We start from the raw sequence: 25,352 nt of genomic DNA, 5'->3' as shown, positions 1-25,352 counted from the left end.
ATTGATCCTCCAGCCTCGGCCTCCCAGAGTGCTGGGATTATAGGTGTGAACCTCCGCGCCTGGCCTCCATTTCTTTTTTTTTTCTTATTTGTTCTTTTATTTTGGCTGGGGGAGCGAACAAGGCAGCGGGCCACAGTGCCCCCCTCCAGCGGATGGAGACTGATCTCTCATCCCTCCCCACCTCCTCTGCCAACAGCCTGCCCCTTGTGCCTGGCGCCCCAGAGACAAATGTGTCTCTGGAGGAATCTGAACCTTGAATGCTGACTCCTTGGTGCTGGCTTGGCGTCCTTGCCACCCCGGTACACATCCTCGATCTCGTCGTGCAGGGGTATCCCTTCACCCAAAGCTCCCCAGGGAGCAAGACTCGGGCGAAAGTTCTCTGTACAAGGGGAGGAAGTGCCTCTCTTGAGGGGCACCTCTGCTGGGTGCTCTGTGCAGGCCTCCAGCCAGAGTGACAAGGCCCCGTGCCCGAGGGGCACTGCCACCCACAGAAGCAGTGGGGGCTTTGAAGCTCTCCTCCCATGGCCCCTGGTGGGATCCTCAGTGTCCCCATCCGTGGGTGCTGGGAGTGCGGGAGGAAGAAGACAAATGGCTTTGTCTGCTGGGGGCAGAGAGGTGAGAAAGCCTCGGGGAGCTGAGGCGGAGGGAAGCCGGATCCAGTTTCTGAGTGCCCCTCGGACGTGCCCCGAAGCGCCACCTTCCCTCTGAAGGAGCTCGCCCCCACTTTTCCCCTTCCCGGCTCGGGCCGTAAGTTCTATTTTCTGGCCATACTCTTTTCGACCCTGAGAAAGTCGTGGTGGCTCTCTCTCTCTTTTTCTTTTTAAAGCTGATTTAGGGGGTTGGGAAAGGAAAACTTTAAAAGTAAAATAATAAAAAACAGACCACTCTGCCATTACAGGCACATAAATAGCTTCACCGTAGCCGGGCTGCGCACTCCCTTTGCCATAGCAACCTGGAGCGAGTGTTTACAGCAGCCTGTCAGCCGGCCTGGAAAACAGCAGCTGCCGCCCCGGCCTCGGAGCAGGGGGCAGGCGCCCCTGGGGGGTGGCCCTTCTGCCTGGCGGCGGAGGTGGGGGACAGCAGGGGAGAGACTGGAGGGCTTCCAGATGTGCGGGGGGCAGTGATATTTCAGGAGCCGGAGCGAGCATTTCCCCTTCACCTGCACGCGGGCCTCCGTCCCCTCTCCTGTGCAGAGAGCAGGCAGGCCTGGGGGGCGCTGGGTGTCCCCCAACTGGGAGGGGGCCTGGGTGTCCCTCTGAACCTCACGGGGTGGCTTGTTTTAGCTTTCCGGATACATCTTGGCTTCTGTTGCAGCGTGTTGAGTGCGCAGGTCTATCTTCCCACGTTCGGAGAGGAGACGGGCTTGCCTTGGGGGGCTCGTGGGTCTGTTGGGGAACGGGCTGCCCCGAGACGGTGCAGGCAGAGGGAGGGCGAGAGTGGGGAGGGTACACAGAGGAGACGGGTGACAAGACCCTCCTGTGCCTTCTCCTCTCGGCCTGGAGCTGAGGAGGAGCTTGTTCACGGAAACGCTTCGGGGCCTCTGCGGTGTTCTCAGAGCGTGGTCCCCGGAACCAGCGACCCGCGGGAGTGTGGGGGCAGCGGGAGGTTTCCCCGGTGTTCCGGGGGATTCTGGTGCTCACTCGGGGTCTGAGAGCCAAGCTGAGTGCAGGGGAGCGTGACCAGTCCGCTGTTGGGGGGCTGTGCGAGGTGCGGAAGAGTGGAACAGGAGCGGAGAGGTGGCAGGTTGTCAGGGAGCGCTGCTGGCTCTCTTAATAAATGCCATCGTCCCAGCATGGAGCCCTCGCTGTGACTTCCAGGAAACGGTTGGGCTGAGTGAAGGCTGGAAGAGGCAAAGAGGGGAAGGGGGGCATCTCTGTACTCTGGACAGGTGAGACTGTCACGGGCCGGAGAGAGGTCGCGGGCCGTAGAGAGGTCGTGGGCGTGGCCGGGCGTGATGGCCAGTGTGTAACTCGCTGACTAGTGTCTGGGTCACACAGGAATGTGACTTCACTTCCTCCTGCTGAGCCCCCGGGGACAGGCAGCTGCGATGAGGTGTGGCCTCCCCTGTCTGAGGCCAGGCAGCTCCCTGCTCACCCCCGAGGGCTCCAGCAGAGCCTGAGGCCTGGGGCCAACCAGGTCTTGAACCCCTCTCCCTCTCCGTGAGCATGACATGGCTCTGCTGAAATTTGTTCCTAAAAATAACCCAGGATCCAATCCAGCTACTAAAAAGCCCCTTTGTTTCCTTGGAACCAAAATGTGGAAAAACCACAGCAGCCCCAGGAAAGACGATCTGTGCGGTCCCAGCGCGCGTGCGTGCCGAGAACTTGAGCGCCACTGCCCAGGGTCTGCGTCCCGCCGTGGCCTCGTAGCTCCGGGGCAGTTCCGGGGGCGCGCGGCAGACGCCCTTGCTACCCCCATCCTGAGCATGTCCCCGGCGGGCGGGACAGGCTGCCAGCACCCCTCTCCTTAAACGGTAGACCTTCTGGACGCCGCTGTCCCTTCCACCTGAAACTGGCTCCGGTTCTTAACCACCTGAAGGGCATGGTCAGCGTTGCCTGTTGCCCTGTGCAGTTTTTGAGCTCTAGCTTGCTGTCAACGCTACGCCCCCCACACCCTCTGAGTCACGGGAGAACACAGAGGTGACCTAGGCCAGTGTGACTCACGTACTTTGAAAGAGGGTACCTTCCCCATGGCTCTGGGCCAGGGGAAATGCCCTTTCCCTTCTTGATCATATTGGTGCTATTTTAGGGTGGAGCCAGGGGGCCTTGGGGGGGAGGGGGAGGGCTGCCCTCCCAGGCACATGCCTGCTTCCTCCCTCTCACTCAGTTTCCCTGCCCATGCCCTGGGGCTTCCTGTCTTGGCCTCTGACTCAGCAGGATCTGAGCAGGCCAGGTGCTGGGGAGCAGGCTGCCACCTCGGGCCAGTTCCCGGGTCACTGTTTGGAGAAAGCTGGGCCATCTGTGGGCCCTGTCTTCTCCCTGCCTTCTGAAGGCCTCTGGCCGGGACTGATAAGCTTTGCAGTCATTGTCACAGCAGCACAGCATATCCTAGACAACGCAGCCACTCCAAGACGGATAGGTTTTTTGTTTTTTCTTTTGGACTTCAGGTGCAGAAGGTTGAGTCGTCAATCACACTGTGGATTCGTGGCCTGTTACTATCGTTGGTCTGTGCACGGCCCCTCCTTCGCTCCCTCTCTCCCCACGTCCTACTTCTATTCCCTTCTCTGCCCATGGGCGGCTTTCTAATGTGCTAATAATATGTATCTTCTTGTTCAAATGTGTCCCTTAAAAGGCACAGCATTGCTTTAGATGCATGTGTTTTTAATTTATGTAAAAACTGTCAAATCATCCTTTTTCCTTCACCAGGTAGTATGTTTTTAAGATCCCCATTACTGTCATGTGTGCATTTAGTCTGTGTTTCTAACGGTCGCACAACATTCGGGGCCGCCTGGTCAGCATACTTTACCCATCCGTCACAGGGCGGGGCGGTCCCTGTCACTGCGAATGCTGCTCCAGTGAACATCCTTGCACACGCTGCCTCCAGCCCTGTGAGACTGTCTTTGGAAGATAGACGCTCCCAGGAGTAGGTGACGGGGGTCCAGGGCATGCACTGGCTTAGTTTGACCAAGCAGCACCCGGTGGCGCTGGGGAGGTGGGGATGGATTCTGCATTCCGGGGACGCCAGGATTAAGGGTAACACATTTTCTCCAGACAGAGGCTTGGATTCTGGCACTGCACGTCCGCTGAGGAATTGAAGGAGATGCTCTCGGGGTAGCAGACTTGGTGCGGGTGCCACCTCGTAACCAGGAAGTGGTGCTCTCTCTTCGGGAAGGAAGTGCCCACCAGAAGGCTCCGTTCTAGGGGCTAGCTGACAGTTAGCAAGCAGCAGGTTCCTGGACCAGGCCACAGTGTGCCATCCTGTGGTCACGACGGTGCCCCAGCCCTCCCTTGGCTTCCTGGCTCGGGTGTGGCTTGTGTTGGATGATGATGACAAGTGGTGCCACCCACCACCTGCCCTGTAGCCAATGCACTCTGCCTCTGACCTTCTTCCCAGGCCTCCAAAGGGCCTCGGTAAACAAGGAGGGTGTGTGCTAGGTCTGCTTCTGCAAACCAGCAGGTGTCAGAGGGGCAGGTAGAGCAGGGCAGGGCAGGCACCGGGAGGGAAGGAGAAGAGCCCAGGAGGACGGTAAGGGTGGCCACCAGACCTGAGGGATGGGACTGGCAGGGCGGGCTGGAATCTGGGTCGTGGAAATACAGGCCTAGGAGGAGGAGGAGGAGGAGAGCCGAGCAGCCTCCGTGTGGGGTTCCTACCTTCAGAGGGAAGGGCCAGCTGGGGACGTTTTGGGCTAGGCAGCCTGCCAGGGTCAGGTTCTTGCCAACTTTCCTGACAAGACACGGGCTTTTCAGAAGCACAGGAGTGCCTGAGAGGAGGAAGGCTTAAGAAACTCCAGGCGGGCAATGCACAGGAGTAGCCTCTCTGGAGAAAGGAGAGGGAGAATCCAGAGCAGGATCTCTCTGTGCCTAGGTCACTCGGGGCTGCAAGGCCAAGGGCGGGAGGTGATAGCGTGGAGGAAACACTCATCCCTACCGCTGGGCTCTCCGGGTGGGAAATGGATATGCCTGGAATCACAGCAGTCTAGAGCCCAGGGCATTTGGGCTTGGAGGGGTGGACAGGCCAGGGGGCGGGGGTGTCTGCCTCCGATAAGCTGTGGATCTGAGCCTACACTGGCCCAGAAAGCTCAAAAGAGGTAAGTGTTTCCCTGACCTATTATAGAGCTTTTGGAGATCATGGACGAGGGACAGATAGGTTGACGTGGGCCTTTCTTTTCATGTAGGTTTAGGGAGTAAATCCATAACTTTGTTTCCATTTTCCTTTCTTTTCTTTTTAGTTTTTGAAACTTTTATTTATTTATTTAAATTTAGAGAAAGGGTCTCGCTCTGTCACGCAGGCCGGACTGCAGTGGCATGATCATGGCTTACTGCAGCCTCAAACTCCTGGATTCTGTGCATATCCAGACCTCAAAAAAAAAAAAAACTCCTGGGTTCAAGTGATCCTTTTGCCTCAGCTCCTGAGTAGCTGGGACTACAGGTGCAGGCCACCACACCCAGCTAATTTTTCTTATTTTTTTATAGAGACAGGGTCTCACTGTATTGCCCAGGCTGGTCTCAAACTCCGGCCTCAAGTGATCCTCCCGCCCCAGCCTCCCAAAGTGCTGGGATTGCAGACGTGAGCCACCGCACCTGGCTGTTCACATTTTCTTACAGCATTGTTGTTGTACTTGAGACAGGGTGGCTTTGGATTCAGACGAGGGCACAGATCCTGGCGTTCTGGACCTGTGTTTCCCTGCTATGAAACAGAAATGTCCTCCTTAATGGGATGGTGAGAATTCGGTGAAACAGTATGTGTGATAATGATAATACCGCATCTGGACCCGCCACTCTATCAGGATACATCAGCCACTGTGCTAGGTAGGCACTGCGTAGCACGCACGTGCACACGTGTGTGTGTGTGGTGTGTGTGTGTGTATGCATAATTTCTCTCTAGTTTTCACATGAAGTGCCTGGCATGGCACCTGGCACATTATAGGCGCTCAACAAATATTATTTCCCTCCCTTCTTGTCTCTCCTACCCTCCACCCCTGCTCCTGAGTATAGGGAGACATGGACAGAGCCTCGCTTGGCTTGAGATAAGCTGACCTTGGGTCAGAGAAAAGACAGCAGGGTCTGCGAGGGGCGCCTGACGCAGGCCTCGCATCTCAGCTCGGTGCATTCCAAGGAGGGGCCAGCCTGCCTCCCCTGCCTGGAGGTCTTCCCTTCTGCACCCCCCCAAGTCCCGCCTGGCAGTGATGGGGTGCCAGCTGTCCTGCCATGGTGTCTCCGAGTGCCGCTGACTTGCTCCTGAGCGGAGCCCAGTGAAGAGGAAAGGGCAGGGCAGGAAACAAGAGTCAGCTCCGTGGAGCAGCCGCTCCTGCAGCCCAGGGGCCAGAGTTGCATGGAGCCACTTAGTATTCCAGGCAGGTCCGAATGCAGCGCCGCTCCAGCCGGGAGCCCGCGCCCCTGGTCCCTCCTGTGTCCTCGCTCCCGTTTCCGTGCGTCCTCGTGTCCCAAGCATCGCTGCCCCAGGTTCACCGGGAGCCTTTGGCAGGGGAGACTCAGAGGGTGGGTTCCTTTCATTTCTTCAAATATACCCTGCTGTATAGCCTCTACAGGAGTTATGCTTTTTCCTCAGTCTGAGAGTGTGTGCCTTTAGCACCCCGGGAAAGCTTCTAAGAGTAAAAGATTCCTTGGACAAAATTGGAGGAAACCGAGTGCCTGATTGTTGTTTATGGTTTGGTGCCTTAGTGGATAAGCTTCTTGTCTCTGGCAGGTCCTCATTTCTGGAACTTGCTAGTGAGCCTAACTGCAGGTGGGATTACGAGGAAGTGATCCAAGGTCGTTCTCCCCTAGGCACGGAAACAGGAAGGGGCTCTATTTTGCCCTCATTGCAGGGAATGGGATGTAGTTGATTCTGAAAGAGAAAGAGTGAGGGAAAGGGTCAGCATTTCCTCGAAATGGAAATCTGTATTTTCTGTACTGTAGAGCAGGCCTCAAACCGCACGCGGGCCGCCTAGCACATTCATCCGGCCCTCCGGGGGTTTTTGCCGCCGCTGCCTGTCCTGCTTAGCAGCCGACTCGACCCGGGCCCACAGTGGGCACTCTCCAGCGGTCTGAGGGACAGTGAACTGGCCCCCTGTTTAAAAAGTTTGAGGACCCCTGCTCTAGAGAATGCCTGCATATTAAAAGGCCTCGTAGATATTTGTCCAAAAATAAGGGAAGGAGTAAAGTGTAACACAAAAGCACCAGACAGTCAAGGCTCCTGACTTACCAAAGACCAGATCACTTTCTATCTCTTTGGACCTCAGTGTCTTCATCTGTAAGGTGGGCATCACAGCTGTCCTACCTAGAATTGATATGTCATTGCTTTCACACGTCATCTATAAATCATAGAACAGATGTTCCAGGACTTTTTGGAGAAAAAAATTAGATATAACTTAATGATCATGTAAGGCAATATGATTTCTTGCCCCAGGAGGAAGGGATGGGAGAGTCTGCTCTTCTAGCCTATCATCCCTTGGGCTTGCAAAATGCTGGATCAAGGAGTGAGAACATACCTTAGCCAGGAGGCCCCAAGCCGAGTGGCTAATCCTGACCTGCCAAGAGGTAGCACCTCCCAGGTTTCTGGGCATTGCATCTGAGGCTGAGGTGCTGTAAGCACTTCGGATTTTTCTTTGGCAGTTGCCTAATAAGGTTATGGGTCAGGCAAGCTCAGCAGTTGCAGAAAGCTTATATTCTAGAGAGCTTAGAGAGAAGCGTGGACACGCTGACATGCTTCCAAATTACAGAAAAGCATTTATAGAGATCCCACCTTAAATCTGGGGCCCCAACTATGTGTGCCTCCCCCTTTTAATTTTTTCTTTCTTTCTTTTTTTGAGACAGAGTCTCACTCTGTTGCCCAGGCTAGAGTGAGTGCCGTGGCGTCAGCCTAGCTCACAGCAACCTCAAACTCCTGAGCTCAACCAATCCTCCCGCCTCAGCCTCCTAGAGTGCTAGGATTACAGGCGTGAGCCACCGCGCCCAGCCGGCATTGCCTGTTTGACTTTGTACCAACAGCTTAGTTCTTGACCTACTGTGTGTGTGTCTCTAGATCAGCCTGAAGTGGACAAACCTTCTCATTCTTCTCCATGTGTGTTCTTTAGCCCCATGTTTTCTTTTCTTTTTTTTTTTTTTTTTTGAGACAGAGTCTCGCTTTCTTGCCCAGGCTAGAGTGAGTGCCGTGGTGGCGTCAGCCTAGCTCACAGCAACCTCAAACTCCTGGGCTCAAGCGATCCTCCTGCCTCAGCCTCCCGAGTAGCTGGGACTACGGGCCCGTACCACCATGCCCGGCTAATTTTTAGATATACATATATATATATTAGTTGGCCAATTAATTTCTTCCTGTTTTTATAGTAGAGACGAGGTCTCGCTCAGGCTGGTTTTGAACTCCTGACCTTGAGCAATCCGCCCGACTCGGCCTCCCAGAGTGCTAGGATTACAAGCGTGAGCCACCGCGCCCGGCCTAGCCCCATGTTTTCTAATCTTATATGAACTTTTTTCGGTGGTTACCTATGTGAGTGGAAGCTCTCTCCCTCTTAGTGCCCTGAGAAGAGGTTCAAAGTAAGGAATTCTGACTCACACTGTCCTTTCTGATTTTCTAGAGACCCAAGACTTTATGTGGTAGTGGTCATTGCTAATGGTTACAACTAGCTAATGGTTATTGCTAATGAAGCTGCCTTCTAACTTTCCATTCTTTTTTTTTGGGGGGGGGGGGCAAGTGTTCCCTGCCAAGGAGAGATGAAGGGCACATAGAACTATTGCTCTTCTACTTGAAGGGATAGATAACAGAAGTTCATTAAGATCAATTTAAACTTTCTCCCGTTATTTATTTGAGTGTCCTATACTCCTATACTAGACACTGGACAACTTTCTTATTTATGTATTTATTTAGGGGTGGCATGGTCTTGCTCTGTCACCAGGCTGGAGTACAGTGATGTGATCATAGCTCATTGCAGCCTCAAACTTCTGGGCTCAGGCGATCCTTTTACCCCAGCTTTCCTAGCAGCTGAGACTATAGGCACGCACGACCACACTCAGCTAACATTTTGGGTTTTTTTTGTAGAGATAGGGGTCTCATTATGTTGGCGACACTGGTCTCAAGCTCCTGGCCTCAGTCGGTCCTCCTGCTTTGGCTTCCTAAAGTGCTGGGATTGCAGGCGTGAGCCGCCACACCTGGCCTGGACACCTTTCATCTAAGATTTCCAAGCACTATTTCTATCTATAATCCCATTCCTTTATCACTCTCTTAGGGTGGTGTGAAAATGTAGGGCCCATTCTTCCCCCAATTAATGGTGGGAGGAACTGAATCCTAAAAAGGCTAAGTGACTTACCCAAAGTGTGCCTGAGGAGATGGTAAAACGTGTTCTGAATCTGCCACTGGTTATTCAACAAAAAAAAATATTACGGAGTGCCCAGTATATGCAGGTTCTCTCCTAAACCTGTGAACAAGACAGGTAAGAATCCCCGTCTTCATGGAGCAAACATTGCAGTGAGTGAAGACAGAAAACGTCAAATCTTCATCCCCCCCCAACCCCAGTAACTGAACTCAAGTCAAGGGGAGCTAGGTAATCAGGACTCATCCGGGTGCCCTGTGTCCTGGTGCTGTGCTCAGGAAGGACCCCTTCACATATATATATTTAAATGGCTGGTGTGTGACAGTAGCTCCAGCACGACACACAGCAGCCCTTCTCTGGAGCTGAGAACGGGGCTCAGGATAGATAAGTCTGTTTCCCATCTTCAGCTCTCCATGCCCTCACCTACACAAGGCTCCACCCCCACGCCTCAGTCGGCAAGTGTGAGAGGTAACAAATGTCTCTCTGCGTGGAGAAAGGGTTGCCGCTCTCTGGTTCATTTATTGAGCTGACTTGAGACCTCCCAGGGCTCACTCACAGGCTCACTGTCTCCCCTGCTGACCTTGCTGTGGCCTGTGCTCTATCTGAATTGATAGCGATCTCCTCTCTCCCACCCCAGAGAAACTTTCACGCTCAGGCTTCAAACTTCCTATCTTTCCTTCTCAGAGGTCCTTCTTTCCCCTTTATTGAAAAAAAAAAAAAAGATTCCACCCTGTATCACCAACTGCCAGAGCATTTGACTCTCCCCCTTTCCCCCAAAAGCCTCTTAGAAGAAGGTGGAGCTCAGCCGCAAGACCAGCACTTGGTGCCTGACTCGTTGGCAACTTCCGCAGGCTGCAGGATTTCCATGCAGCTGGGGGCCGAGTACTCTAATTGGCTTTGGAGGACTTTGGCAAATTCCATCAGGTTTTCTTCCTGGTTTGTAAATGTGTACGTTGGGAGCAGGGAAGAGTTTGGGGTGTGGGAGAGGGTGCAGACTGGTCGCCCACCCTTCAGATCACTTGGGTCTGAACTCCTTTTTCTTTTCTTTCTTTTTTTTTTAAATTATCTTCTACATCTTTTTATTTTATTTTAAATTGACAGATAATATTGCCTGTGTGTATCATGTGCAACATGACGTTTTGAAATATATGTTCATCTTAATTATCGTATTGAATTATCCTATAGAAGAAAAGAATGTTACTATGTACATGTGACCTGATTTTAGTTTCAGGTAGAAAAACGAGTCAAAGAATGGACTGTGCTTATTTTATCTACTGAAAATAAAAGGATGCACGTAGATTATAGATGAGATAGTAGCCATAAATGACAAACAATCTGGGGGTGTTTGAATGGCCTACTAATAAAAACCGATTTCTCAGTTATAAGCTATTCCTAGTTTATTGAACTCCTTTTTTCTGACCTCTTCGTACCTCTTGTAGGTAAGACTGGACTAAAGGACCCTGTCCCAGGTCCCTCACACAAATAGGAAGAACCTTAGGACCATTAGAAGTTGTGGCTTTTTACTTCCAAGTTCCTGGAGTTGTGAGATTTGTGTTGGGTTGGTTTGGAAGAGGAGAGACAGGAAGACTGGGTTGTATTTTAAATTACTCTCTACACTGGTGTTTCCAGGCTGCTGGGGCCTCCCATGGGGGAAAGGGCTTCTCCTCAGTCAGTTCACTCAGCGCAGGCCTCAGTTATCAGTTCAGCTCAGGTATCAACTGTCACTTAAACCCTTGTCCTAGAATGCGTACCTCTTGCCCTTGCAGAAGCTGGATCCTCATGACTGCTCTAATTGTTTCTTTTTGTCTGTCTTTGAATCTTTATTCCAGATATCCAGTTGTCAACAGGATCCAGGAAGCCTTCCTCTTCATCCTCCTTCTCCTGCCGCCTCTCTACTATCACGTTGCTGGTTGTTGCTAAGGTTGCTGCCATGGTAACATGCACATCCTGTTTACACCTCCATCTGGGCGAGTTGGTCTAAGCTAGGAACCTATCTATCCTGGACTACCACTTCCATCACCACCTGAGGACACCAATCATCGTAACACAGAGTCCGTCATCCACTCGGTTCCCCCAATCCTCTTCCCTTCTCGCTGCCAGGCTTCCTACAGAAGAAAGGACCTAGGCTTGGGATTGCTACTCTGAAGCTTATTGCACAAGATCTATTCGATCTATCTCCTAACTGGGCCCCCAGAGACACAAGGAGTAGGAAGAAGTTGGGACAGAAACGCAGGAGACGCTGATCAGTTGACGGGAAACTCTACATCTTCTCTGGTTGAGGGGCGTGGTAACAACAGGCAAAATGACGAACCCATCAGAACGTAGCTTGCGGGCCAACTCAATCCAGGAAAGGGACTTTGGCTGCACAGTGATGGAACTGAGAAGGCTCATGGAGCTGCGTTCGATCGATGCACTGAACCAGATTACTGTCCACTATGGAGGTGTAGAGAATCTTTGCAGTAGACTGAAAACCTCCCCTGTGGAAGGTAAAGCCCGATTCAGGGGTGGGGAATTGGAGGAAGGTGACTAGTGTTTCAAATATTGTTTTCCCAGCTTCTAGAGAAGGCACATTTCTGGAGACCCAGCTGGTATACTTTTGTCTGGTGGGAAAGGTGTAGCATCTGAAGCACTGAAAAGAGATGAGGCCATGAAGAGCCATTTCTTTCCCAGAGATGATGTTTAGGAACCGTGGTATCCTCTGCCGACTTTCTTTCCTCCTTTTTCTGTATCGGTGTACAGAAAGGAGGAGAGTTAACGTACACATAAGATATCTGATATTTTATTTTATTTATACACAAATAAAATAAGATATTTTATAAGATAAGATATTTTATTTATATGCAAATAAAATATCTTACAAATGTTTATGATATAAATGTTTTCATCAGTAAATAATCATCAAGTCCTTGTTCTGTATCAGTCTTTGATTACAAAAGACTTTAAGATATAATCTTCCTCACATTGACCTTACAGTGTAGTGGCCAGGGAAAAGGGAGGGGTTGGCACACAAAAAAGTAAATAAGTCCATCTGCCCAATTGAGTACTTTTCTACTGTATACAGTTGGAAATGGAATCATAAAGTGTTTACTATATGTCCACCATATCTTTGGATCACTTATCTTTTTCTGTCAGAGAATTATAGATGATTTTTTCAACCCTGCCTGATGAACTTTTAATATAGTTCTTCTTGATCTAGTCTTAAAAGAGAATGAAAAATCCAGCTTCATGCTTGCCTGGCTCAACCCAGTTGCCTGGTGCACCATGATATTGTGGACTGTCGTCTCATCAAAATGTAGAGAGAACCAAAGGAAATATGCTTTCTCACTTTTGCCTGGTTTTAGCATCTTTGTAGCAGATTCTTTCCTTTTTTTGAGACAGAGTTTCACTCTGTTGCCCGGGCTAGAGTGCCGTGTCCTCAGCCTAGCTCACAGCAACCTCACACTCCTGGACTCAAGTGATCCTCTTGCCTCAGCCTCCCAAGTGGCTGGGAATACAGGCATGCACCATTATGCCCAGCTAATTTTTTTCTATATATTTTTAGTTGTCCAGCTAGTTTCTTCCTATTTTTAGTAGAGATGGTGTCTCGCTCTTGCTCAGGCTGGTCTCCCTGACCTCGAGTGATCCTCCCATCTTGGCCTCCCAGAGTGCTAGGATTACAGGCGTGAGCCACCGCGCCCGGCCCAGATTCTCTCTTGACCCTATACATCAGCCAGTCCATGGCTGAGTAGTATGAGATGTTGCAAAGATGCCGTCTATTAGAGGCCTTCAGCCTCATGTGGTTTCCTGTTTCTGAACCTTCCTCAGAGGCCATTGCATATTTCTCACCAATTCCAAGGAGTTTTCACACTTAACCAATGCTACATTATAAGTTAGTGACTTGGAGTCTAGACTCTTTAGGATGAAAAAAGAAAGTTTTTTTTTTACATAGATATCTGTACATCGCCCACGTCTTGTTTTTGTCTGCAACCTAAGTGAGTCTCCCTACATGTTCTCTTTACTTCTAGAATTCAGTTTCCTATCTCATAGGCTTTGAGTTCAAATCCTAGCTCTATAGTTTACTAGCCGAATAGCACTGAACAGTTTACTCAGCCTCCCTGAGTCTGTTTCTTCTTTGAAAGTAATGTTGTTAATACCTAGCCCATAGAGTTACTGGGATTAAATAACATATGCACAGTGCCCAAACTTATAATAAGTGTTTAATAAATTAGTTGTCTCAGATTAAAACAGAGCCCATATATCTGAAGATATTCGCCAGAATATGAGCCCATGGAGCATACTGCGTTGTCACATCTGGAGGGGTCCCTGCATGTGTAACTGTAACCATTGTCCGTTTCCCCCTTTCACTTCTGGCTTGCAAAAGGAGACCTGGTTAAGATGGCAATGCTTTGTTGCTTTCATGTGGTTTGGTCTCTGCCTTTTAGCTAGTATCTGATGACTGCCTACTTTTGGACACTTCCTACTTCCTGCCTGCAAGATTTCTTTATTCGGTCACTTTTACAACAGGGTTGACCTTAAAGAGAGTCTGTTCCTAATTATGTTTCCGCTGAGACTATAGAGTCCTTCTGTAAAGTACTTTCATAAAATACACCCATCAGAATCTAAGCAGGGTCTTTTTTTCCCCCCTTTCTGTGCTGTTCTTGATCCCTTTGGAAAATTGTTTCTCTCACAGAGTGGAACTCAGGGGTCCAAATAAGCTGGAGCCTGGGGAACTCCTAAGGGAAGGATCCAGAGTTTCCTCAAATTTTCCAAATCCTTTCCTACAGCTGTTACTGTTTATTTTCTGATTCCCAGAGAGCTTTCATTCCCGAAGGCCAACATACATTCCATTCTCTCAACATTAGATATCAAATGTTACAGACATAGCTAATGCTCTTGATTCTTTTCCAGTCCTGGTTTTAGACCTATGTTAGTGAAAGCCATCCCTTTCCATGGCAGATGCTTCTCTTGCCACACACTCTGGTCATGCCTGTATCCCCAGACTCCTACCACTGGCACAGTGGTCTACTACCATCTCCTGCTTCCTTAGATTACAAATATGTATTCTGATCAGTTTTTTTGTTTTGTTTTGTTTTGTTTTGATTTTGGTTGGTTGAGGGGTTGGTTTGTTTTTTTTGGGGGGGACAAGGTCTCATTCTGTTGCCTGGGCTATAATGCAGTGGCATCATCATAGCTCCCTGAGACTTCCAACACCTGCCTGTTCAAGCAAAACTCCAGCCTCAGCCTCCTGACTAGCTGGGACTATAGGCACATGCCACTGTGCCTGGCTAATTTTTTATTTTTTGTAGAGACAGGGTCTTGCTATGTTGCTCAGGCTGGTCTCGAACTCCTGGCCTCAAGCGATCCTCCTGCCTTGGCCTCCCAAAGTGCTAGGATTACAGGCGTGAGCCATCACTCCGGCCCTGATTTGTTTTAATGTAAGACTTACCATGGGGCTGGCTTGTTCTGAGCTGGGGAGGCAGGGTGTTGGAAAACAACCTTTCCATTAGTAATTTTTAGGCCCCATTGCCAACAATGACCTCCTAATGTGTGAAAGGAATGAAGTGATAAGAAAAGGAGACACAGAATAGCTAAGACACAGGAGTATCAACTCAGACAAGGGAAATACTGAACGGTTTAGTTGAGCAGGCAGAGAAAAGAGCATTAATATACAGGTGCCCAATGAGCTGATGCTATAAAAAGCCAGCCTGTTCACAGAAGGCCACAAGGAGGTGCCTGACAGCCTAGCATAATTTTGTCACCTGTGGGAGGCCCCTGCAGACTAGTAATAAGAATAAAGAAATTTACCTTGAATTCTGCTAGTTGAAAATGAAGGTGAAGATTAGAGAGATTGGTTCATAGAGTATGACACTTTTCCTTTATTTCCTATGAACTTATAGCATCTATTGATTGACAGAATTTTTTTTTTTTAATGATAGCTACTAAAGGGACTTTGGAACTCGGGGTTTATAACATTTCTGACACTAACATGGTTTTACCATCCTAGACTGACACAACTCTAAAGGCAAGTGGGACTTCATTTTAATGTGTGTGCTCTCCTCTCTCTCTCTCTCTCTCTCTCTCTCTCTCTGTCTCAACAGGCTAAAGGGTTTAAGTGACTTATCTGAGGTCTTACTACCAGATGAATGAGATGGAATATTTCGTTGTTTCTGACTTACGTTTCATTAACGCTCTGCTGCCTCCCACGCTAGAGCAGCAACACAGAGAATCTTTGAAGCACGGTTAATTTTAAAGTTTGTTTTGCATTTCAATACCCAAGAAAATGTCTTAATTGTGAGCCAGCGCCAGTGTGTTGATACTGGCCTGCCTTCCTTGAGTGTACGTTGGCTCGTTGGAGTAAGAGGAACTGCCCCGTTGGCCAAGAGGTGGTCAGACTCAGGAAGACTAGGAGGTGCTCAGCTCCCTCAGCATTCAGCAACAGCCAGAAACAAGGCTGAGAGTCTGAGCAAAAAAGGGAAGGAAATTTAGGGAAACAGGAAGGGGCGGGGGAGGTATGAAAGAGGATATATGCTTAAATCAAAGTGACTAATGAGTTCAGTTTTTAGGGCTGTGTATAAACACAAGCAAAGACACAGGAGCAGTGGCTCTAGCTCCTGAGCAAGGTGTGTGGCCCTGGGTTTAACAGTAGGGACAACCTGAGCGTTTTGCACCAATGGAATCCTTTTAGTTTGCTTGCCTCTTCCCCCATTCCAGTTTCTTCTTCTTTCCCCACCCCATTACCATCCCAAGCAATCTTTCCAATCCCCACAGATCACAGCACTTTGGCTGGTGCAGGCTAGAGGATGGCCTTTTCCCTTCTGAGTGGTTTCTGGTGGTGCCTAATGGCCTTGTGAGCAGGAGAAACCTTTGGTGAACCTGAAATGACAGTCACCTCTGGCCTAAGGGGAAGACAGAAGAGATATTTTCCTTAGTCTCAGTATCTTTTAGTTTGTATGAAAAAGGGATGGTCCTAGGGGAGAGAGTCTTTGGCCTAGATAGAAGGATAGAAGGTCTTAGATAGATGGTCTTTCTTCCCCATAGAACTTTTCCATGTTGGTCCTCAGCTGTGCTACCCTGTTTAGGAGTCAGAATGATGTTTCCCGGGGAGGAGCTTAGGCCAGCACTTGAGGGGAAGGTCTAGGCCCAGACCAGAAAGGGCAGAGAAGGGGAGCCCTGTAGAAATAGAAAAATTATTAACTGTGGGCTTCTTTCAAAAGGCTAAAGACGATTTCTGTTTGATTTGGATCTGGAGGAATTTTGGTGGGAAATTTTCCATTTCATGTTCCCTTTGCACCCCTCTACCTCTTCTCTCCTCTGCAGAGTTGAGAGTGTGACAGTGAGGTACTAAGGGTCACCAATCTCTCTTTCCGACAACATTCAACAGATGTTTAATGCCTGCTAGGTGCTTGCAGTACAATGGGGAACGAGACGGGCACAGTCCCTCCTTCCACAGAGTGTACAGGCTATCTAAGAGGACGCAGATAAATGAAGGCAATTTCAGGAGTATCACCATAGTGCTACGATGGGGAAGAACAGGGTGTTGTGGGAGCACACAGTGTGGGGACCTAAGTGGAAGGGATGGCAGGAGAGGGGAAGGGGACTTAGAAGGTAGAGATAGACCCATGTATCACTAGCGGTTACCTGGGGAAGCTCTAGCGTGGCCATGCTCAATGGTCCTTGCTACTACTTACTGAATGTTTTTGGCATAAAATGCAGGCATCTTTGCCTTCTGTAATTACTGAGTAGTTACTGGGTTTAGGGAGCTGAGACTCTTAGGAAGTAGATGTCAGTAGGGAAAATAATGTGTTTTAAGACAGGCAGGGTGCAGTGGCTCACACCTGTAATCCTAGCACTCTGGGAGGCCGAGGCGGGAAGATTGCTCGAGGTCAGGAGTTCAAAACCAGCCTGAGCAAGAGTGAGACCCCGGTCTCTACTACAAATAGAAAGAAATTACTTGGCCAACTGATATATATAGAAAAAACTAGCCGGGCATGGTGGCGCATGCCTGTAGTCCCAGCTACTCAGGAGGCTGAGGCAGCAGGATCACTTGAGCCCAGGAGTTGGAGGTTGCTGTGAGCTAGGCTGATGCCATGACCCTCACTCTAGCCTGGGCAACAGAGTGAGACTCTGTCTCAAAAAAAAAGACAGCCCAAATTATGATCTTGGTTCATTAACTTGAGGATTTAGATTAACCTCTCCTGTCAGCTGAAGATCTCTAGGGTTTGACTGTGTCCTGTCACCATGCCTTTTGAGAGCAGTGCGTGTTTTGTTTTGTTTTGTTTTTACCAAGAATTGTCCATTTTGCCACAGCTGGAACATACTGGGATCGGGCTCTTCCTCAGTGTGGCAGATTGAAATTCCTGTAGCATGTCAATCTGGAAAAAACTGAGCCCATATCCCAAATGAACGTTCACCTACAACACTACTGCATTACTCCTAGGACTTCTAACACTAACATCATTTACATAATAAGACATGCAAGCATAGACACGGATGAGGTAAAATGAAAAGTTGTGGTCTTTTCCCCACGTGCCAACAGATGGGCACATGCCCCCCACTTAGAGACCGCTGCTCTGGAGAATGTTGAGGGGATGTGGAGGACTAAAGCAAGCGAATATATGGAACAAATGTGAGAGGAAGATAGGCAACTGGCTGCTTTGAGATTTTCTTCCCTATTTCTAGAGTTTATAGTCTGTTCTGGAATGTCAGTTTTTAGGAGCTCGTCCATTCAAAGTTAGAAGCACAGCCTCTATCTACCCTGTTTCATCCTGCCCTCAGCCCCATAGCCATTGCCTTGAGCTCATGCCCCGACTCTGCTAAGGATGCCAAATAAATGACCCTAATAACAACGTACCTGTGCCCTGTTGCAGAGATGGGCATGCTGTGGTCCGCTCCGCCCGTCACACTTTGGGCAGATGCGTCAGCACCAGTTTAAGCTGTGAGAGCTACTCAAGCCAGAAGAATATCTCGGAGGGAGGGGGGGAGGAGAGGGGGGCAGTCCTCTCAAACAGCTAGAAAGGGGATACACTGATGTGAGTAGTTGAGGCAAGGCCAGTAGCTTCATTAATAAAAAAATAGTACTTGGTAGAGGGGTGGGAAAGGTTTTTGTAAAACTTAGGAAAAGCAGCATCAATAGCCAAATGGCAGGTGACTGCCCTCCCTCTGTCCTGTCCCCCACCCCACTCCCGCCACCGCCCCCACGGGGAGCTCCACCTTGCCTCCTGGGAGTTCGCAGCTGGTTGCGTTTGGCGCCCAGTTTCGTGCCCATGGCTCATGAAGGCTGTGTGCCTTCCCTTCCCAGCCCAACCAGGTTTTGTGAATTCTACTCTACCCAGCTCCTCCTTGCCCAGAGCCGGGCTTTTAGGTTAGCTGGGATAATGCCGCCAGGCAGAGGGCAGAGAAATCTTAATGAGGTGAGTGTGGCTAGGTCTTCCTGAACCTAGGGGCCCTTCCTGCTGTCTCCCCTTTTATGGGGCCTGCAACCCTTTCTGCTGCGTTCCTTTGGCAGCTCAGAGGCAACTCTTGCAAGTTTTGCAGGGTGGGGGTGTGTGTTGGGTTTGGGGTTGGGGGGTTGGGTTGGTTTGGTTTTTAACCTTCTGGTTCTTGCGTTGCATTGACCCATCAGCGAGGGGTAGGAGGAAAGACGGCGTTCCCTCCCAGGCCTACGCAGATGTTGCGTCTACCCTTGAAAGTGGGGATCTCACTCTGTTTATTTAGCTGCGAGGTTGGAGCGCTGGGAATGGGACACGGGATGGAAGCACGGGAGGAGGTGGCCGCACAGAGGGCTGGGGAGTGTCCTCCTGGGCTGGACTTGCAGTCTTCAAAAAAGGCATAGAGCAGGGTGGGCCAGAGGGCTTTGTGGGCCCGCATGCAGAAAGGAGCACTGTTCCATAAGTCCATTATCCTCTTGTGTGACCCGGAGTAGATGGCTTTATCTCTGGGGCTGGAAGTCTAGCAGATAGAGAACACATCTGCAAGCCAAGGGGGTGTTCAGCTGCGGGTGCTGAAAGAGGGAAACTGCTCCACGCCCCGCCCCGCTGGAAGAGCAGCCTCTGGCCAACAGTGGGAGCGGGCTAGATCCCGCAGGGCCCCATATTGGTTCTCAGCTACTCCTCCCGCTTAGTCCCCTAACCCCTAATCAGGGTTTTAAAGGTAAGACTTGAAAGGTATTCTGGTATCTGTCCATCTCATGTACCGAGAGGACCGCCTTCAGATCAGCCCAGGGAAACCTCCCCCTGTGCTCTCTGTGGGAGGAGAGTCTGCCGCCTCCCTGGCAAGGTATCGGAACGCAGACAGCTGGGAAGTCCCTCGTGGTATCTGCCTGGCCCCACACCCTTCCCGGGGCTGAGCCAGGTCTGATAAGGGGTGCCCCTGCCAACTGTCCTTGCCAGGTCGCCGCCGAGGGCTGGGCTGCACGTCCCCTCCCAGGCCCCGGGTGCTGCGCGGGCTCACAGCAGACACAAACGTCCCACTGCTGCCGACTCGTCTCCCCGAGTCTCCCCGCCCAGCCGGGCAGGGGCTGCCGACTCCCCAGCACGGGGTGGGGGCGATGACTTCACTGCCTGACATTGTCCTCGCCACCCCCCAGCGTGTGTGTGTGTGTGCGCGCGTGTGTGTGCGTGTGCGTGTGTGTGTGCGTGCGTGCGTGTGTGCATGTGCATGTGTGTGCGTGTGCGCACGTGTGTGTGCGCCCAGTCCGGCTCTCGGGGCCAGAAGTCCTCCCAGTGTGGGTGGGGCTTTCTCATGTTCTTGAGGATGAAATTTCCTCTCCTTTTCCTGATGCATTTTCCAGGGGGAACCCTTTTCCTGTGTTTCCAGAATTCTCTCCCTGCCAAGTCTTCCTTCCCTCCTCCAGGGGACTGTGTGAGTGTGTGAGAAGCCCTTTCCTGGACTGGACCAGTCTGTGTGACATGACAGCTGCTGAGAGGAGGGCCTGAAAGCCACGCTAGGGCAGAAAGAATTGGAATGGAAAGCCCCAAATTGGGGACTGGCCCAGCTCCCGGTCCCACACGGCTTTCCCGCCCAGCCACATGTCAGAGAGGATTCCCTAGGCCACTGCAGCTCACAGCCCCGCCCTGCTGGGCTGCAGCTGGGCGCTGGGGCAGCAACTTGACTTCTTAAGGTAGCAGTTATCCCAGCGCGGGCTGCCTTAAGGTGGAGCAGATATAGATGAGTAGGAAATGGCAAACAGGAAGCGAGTGAGTGACTTTAAGGGCATCTAGGCAAGAGCAAGGCCTGACCTTTTATGTTTTCCATAATGTATCTTGCTCCCTTTGCTTGGGCCCAAAAAAGGCCATAAGGAACCTTTAATTGAATACAAAATTCATAAATTGGACTCAGATGAACCTAACGGTGATGTCATCATCCCTGAGGACAGGAAAAGGACAGGACTAATTCATCCCAGTTGCAGACGGTGGGAACAGTGCTGGCTTCAAGGTACAGAGGAAAGCAGCACACATGGCCCACCCCGTGGGAAGGGAAGGAGGGTGGCCAACTTCATCTCAGTCCAAGCCTGTTTGCCTGAGACCAAGGGGGAGTCCCAGGAGGCAGGGACTTCAGTGCTAAACCCTGCCAAGTCCCAGGCAGACCGAGACAAGTTGGTCACACTAGAGTGAAGCCTCAGCCGAGTGCAGCTGCCTTGACGCCCAGCCCCCTCTGTGCGTGGGTTGGCATCCAGCTGTCTCCTGCAGGGAGTACATATATATAGACTCTGGCACTTACCGGCTCACGCAGCCATACCCTCACCGGGCCTTAGTTTGCTTACATGTAAAATGGGGTGAAGAGCAGCCCCCACAGAGGGTGTTGTGCTGTTTGAATGAGAAGCATGAATGTGCCCGGGGAAGCATCTGGCACGTAATGAGCGCTGAGTGTTAGCAATCTTATTTACCGCTCGTTCATTCAGTTCATTCAGCAAATCTGCACGTGTGCAGTGTGCCGGGCTCCGCTACAGGCTGAGGGACACAGACAAAAATATCCTGCCCCTGTGGAGGGGGTCAGACAAACCATCCATGAAGACATCCGTGCTGAGGTGGGAAGAGCTATCGAGGGAAATGGTTGGGCAGGATGAGGGACATCGAGAGAGCCAGGGTCCCCTCACTGCACGGGGGACGCTAGCACTTTAAAGACCTGCAGGAGTGAGCCCTGCCCAGCGAGGGGGGATCTGGCAGAGGGGACAGCTCATCATGCGGCGGCCCTGAAGCAGGAGCATGCCTGGTACCAGCAGAGAAGAGCAGGGAGGCGAGCCGGGCGGGATCGCAAGGAACAAGGGAAAGAGCAGCGGGAGACAAGGGCTGGGAGTCTGGGGGCTCACGAGGGCCTTAGAGGCCACCATAAGGTCTTTGGTGCCCAGCTTTTCTCCAAGTAAAAGCCAGAGGGTTTGGGGCAGATGAGTGACACATGCTGCCTCGGGTCTTAAGAAACGCTCTGGCTACTGTGCCTTGAACAGACTGAGGGCAGGAGAGCGGAAGCAAGGAGACCAGTTGGAAGACTGTCGCAATAATGGGGATGGGAGTGGGAGTGGCTGAGACCAGGATGGCACAGTGGAAAAGTGGAAGTGCTTGGGCTTTGGGTGTATCTTGAAGGCAGAGCGGGCGGGGTTTGACTATGCGGATATAGGGGAGGGAGGGGTGAGAGTCAGGGAAGACTACAAGGTGTTAATATGAGAGCAGGGAGGGACAGGCAGCCCTGCCCCTTAGATGGGGTGCTCAGATAGACTCTTTCAGGGTGGGGGGCTCCATCAGGCTTTTGCGATGCCCCTTGTGATGATCTTTACTGTCTGATGTCCTGCTTTGCCCTCATAACCATGTCTCCCCAAAAATAAGACAGGGTCTTACATTTATTTTTCCTCAAGTAGACACCCTAGGGCTTATTTTCAGGGGATGTGTTATTTTTTTAAGTACGGTACAGCAATCTACATTTATTCAAATATACTGAAGTCTACAAGAGGGCCAATCTTAATGAAAAAAAATATATATATACTGAAGTCGTCTTCTTCTGGAACATCCTCATGACTCTCCAAACCCCGAATTCCATCCTGAATTTCTTGCGACTCTATTTCCTTTAGAACCGCTGGCGCCAATCTCTCGTGCTGAGCACTAGAGCTCTCCTGGGCCAGATGGGAAGGGCTGCTCGTCTTCTTTCCCGCTCCGCGACGACATGCACGGGTTGTGCAGATGCGCTGCGCAGCCACGCCCGTCACCAGGTCTTATTTTCGGGGTGGGGCTTCTATTGCGCAAGTGCTCAGAAATCCTGCCAGGGCTTATTTTATGAGTAGGTCTTATTTTCGGGGAAACACGGTATTAAACCTTAAGTAAGGAAGAGCATCTCTTCCCTTTACATTGTGAATCCTGCTTCTTTGCTAAACATCCCAGGTGGGTCAACAAATTGCCAGAACTCCTGCTTCCCTTAAGCAGGCCTGGCCCTTCAGCACAGCAGCTTCGAGTTGGCACAGCCTTGCCATGGCCGGTCCCCGGGGAGGAGGAACCAGCAAGGCCCTGCCCGTGGCACCTCTGCCCCTGCCCGCCCCCTGCCCGGAACACGCCTTTCCCAGGCCCCGCTCTCCTTTCCTGCTGGGAATGCGGCTTCTGGGTGCGGGAGGCAGGGAGCCTGTGGGAAGCAGGCCAACCTGCTCCCAGCGCTTGGGCCAAACCTTGCTCCCCATGGAGCTCTGCTCAGATGGGGGGCGGCGTGAGGACTTGGGCCCTGGGAGGGAGGAGACCCTGGGCGGGAACCTCGGCCACCGCTTCCCCGACAGCTCCTGCGTCTGTCTCCTGAGCACTAGCAGGTGAAAGGAACCCCAGAAAAGGGCCCTCAAATCCCCGACTGTGTAAGTGTGGACGCCCGTCCATCCCTGCCCCCACCGTCCCACCTGGCGGGCTCCCACAGCTGCCTTCCCCGACCCTTGAGTGGCCGAGCACCTCCTGCCAGGTTTTGTTTTTAGGATGGAGAAATGGAGACCATCTCACAGACCCTGCCAAAAACGCTCCTTTGGGCACTTGTAGTCCCGTTTTCAAAATCTTTCTCTGTCCACACATCTTCCGTAGGTCTCACACGTCTCTCCTCTTGCCATTTAAGGCAGCGCTCTTGGGCTCTATTCAGTGCAGATGGAGAGAGGATGCCACCTCCCACCACCCATCCACACTGGCTCCCCACCGTCCACACTGGCTCTCCACCGTCCACACTGGCTCCCCACTGTCCACACTGGCTCCCCACCGTCCACACTGGCTCCCCACCAGCAGAGTAGCCGGTGCACTGCCGGCTTCACCAGTTCTGTCTGTCCTTGCTGCTCTCCTTGCTCGCTCTGCGAAGCTCAATTGGGTATCCCCTTCCCCCTCATCCCATCCATGACCTTCCTCAGCTGGTGACCCCATCCTGCCTGCAGAGAACCCATCAAACAGGCAGCCAACAGCTTCCGGTGCCAAAGCTGGACTCCAGCGGGTAAACAGCTGGATGGGAGGCCACTGGCATTGATGTCACAGTCGGTCCCCTCTTCCCTCAAGGGTAACCCCGTGGGGTCTGGCAGAAGGGCCTGAGTGTGAGCAAGGCGCTAGAATAATCCTGCCTGCCTCTCGTCCCTTTGGGCACATGCCTAGAATGTGTGTGGGGTCTGTGTGTGCATGTATGTGGTGTGTATGTGCTATGTTTGTGGTATGTGTGTGGCATGTTTGCATGGTGTGCGTGGACTGTGTGTGTCACGTGGCGTGTGCACACAGGTATGTAAGCATGTGGGGGGGCGGGGAAGATACCGGTAATCAAGGACTATGTAGTACCTGAAAACTTTATGGCCTCCCCTTTCTTTCTTGTTCTCTTTTTATTGAACCTCAATAGTAGCACTTCTCTTAGTACCTACAAGTACTTAGTACTTGGTAGAATGGTAGTACCTCTTAATGGTGTATGTTTATGCCTGTGCGCATGTGTGTGCGTGTGACAGAAAAGGAGGAGCATATGTGCTTACAGGGGATCCCCAAAACTGCCCATCTCAAAGCCTCTGCTCTGATGAGCTCCTAAAGCTCCTAGGACTCGGCATCAAGACACATGGGTGGGCTCTCCCGGTGGGCTCTGCCCCGTTGTACATGACCTTGAGCAGGCAGCTAGTCCTTTTTACATGACCTTGAGCAGGTAGGTCATCCTTTTCTGGCCTTTATGTATAAGCCAATGGATGGAAACTCACTCTGCATTTATCTATTTATTTATTTAGCGACACAGTCTCACTCTGTTGCCCGGGTGGAGTGCAGTGGCATCCTCGTAGCTCACTGCAACCTCAAACTCCTGGGTTCAAGCAATCCTCTTGTCTCAGCCCCCTGAATAGCTGGGACTACAGGTGCGCACCACTACACCCAGCTAATTTTTTTACTTTTTGTAGAGACGGGGGTCTCGCTCTTGCTCAGGCTGGTCTCAGACTCCTATTGGCCTCAAGCGATCCTCCCGCCTCAGCCTTCCATAGTGCTAGGATTACAGGCGTGAGCCACCACCTGGCCTCTCACTCTATATTTAAATCATTACCTGCATTTCCACGTGAGAGAAAAGTTCTGCGTGAATCCCAAGAGATGTTTTAATGTCTATGTTCTTAGAGCTGGAGTCTAGCACGAACTCAGTGAGGAGTAGAAGAGATTTCACGTCTGGGTTAGCTTATCCTGGTTACAAGAAGTGAGTGGCCTGGTGACCAACTAGTCCCACTTTGCTAATATTCAGACCGGAAGTTCCACACGCCCCAAGTCCTGGGCAAACCGAGATGGCTGGCCACCCTAACTGTCTCTCAGACTTGGGCACTTGAAGAAGCAAGAGGTCTTTTTTTAAAATAGGGCTTTTAACTGCCTTCTTTTATCATTCCCCGTTTTCCCCTCATTCATTACCCACGCCTGTGTCCTTTTCAGGTCTGTCTGGGAACCCTGTAGATCTGGAGAGACGTCGGCAGGTGTTTGGACAAAACGTGATACCCCCCAAAAAGCCCAAGACCTTCTTAGAATTAGTGTGGGAAGCCCTTCAAGATGTCACACTCATCATCCTGGAGATCGCAGCCATCATCTCCCTGGTCCTGTCCTTCTACCGTCCCGGGAGTGAAGACAGTGAAGGTGAGCGTCCTAAACATACCAGCATGACTCTGATCTGGGTTCTTTCCTCCACCACCAAAAAGCAGTCAGTGCTGGGGGTTGGCAGGTTATAGCTTAAAACTCTCGCCCTGTTATCTAGAGTGGGCTGTCCACAGGAAGCCTACTGGTAGCTAGTAAGCTATTCTTCCAACCCACCCTTATTGCAGAAGACTTTTTCCCCCTTCTCCCATCAAATCCAAGCAACAGAGCCCTGCATCTCAAAGTGCCCCTGCCAGCGGTCTGGCCTTGTGGGAAATAGCAGTGGGAGCCTGACCATGTTGGAAATCATGAGTGTGAGTTTCCATGCGACTTGCCTACAGTTT

At 51.2% G+C, this 25,352-nt stretch overlaps 1 protein-coding gene across 3 annotated transcripts in view; it reads left to right on the top strand.

Moving 5' to 3' along the window:
- Positions 1-25,352, top strand: part of ATP2B4 (ATPase plasma membrane Ca2+ transporting 4) — a 99,828-nt gene that overhangs the window by 31,897 nt on the left and 42,579 nt on the right. For all 3 annotated transcript variants that reach the window (XM_020284344.2, XM_020284343.2, XM_020284347.2), the window contains 2 exons: positions 10,795-11,451; positions 24,814-25,011. In XM_020284344.2, coding sequence (XP_020139933.2) covers positions 11,268-11,451; positions 24,814-25,011 — 382 coding nt within the window. In that variant the 5' untranslated portion in view covers positions 10,795-11,267. The remainder of the gene's footprint in view (positions 1-10,794; positions 11,452-24,813; positions 25,012-25,352) is intronic.

Source organism: Microcebus murinus, chromosome 23 (assembly GCF_040939455.1).
Source record: "Microcebus murinus isolate Inina chromosome 23, M.murinus_Inina_mat1.0, whole genome shotgun sequence".
Classification (NCBI taxonomy): Eukaryota; Metazoa; Chordata; class Mammalia; order Primates; family Cheirogaleidae; genus Microcebus; species Microcebus murinus.
This window is presented reverse-complemented; position numbering and strand designations above follow the sequence as displayed.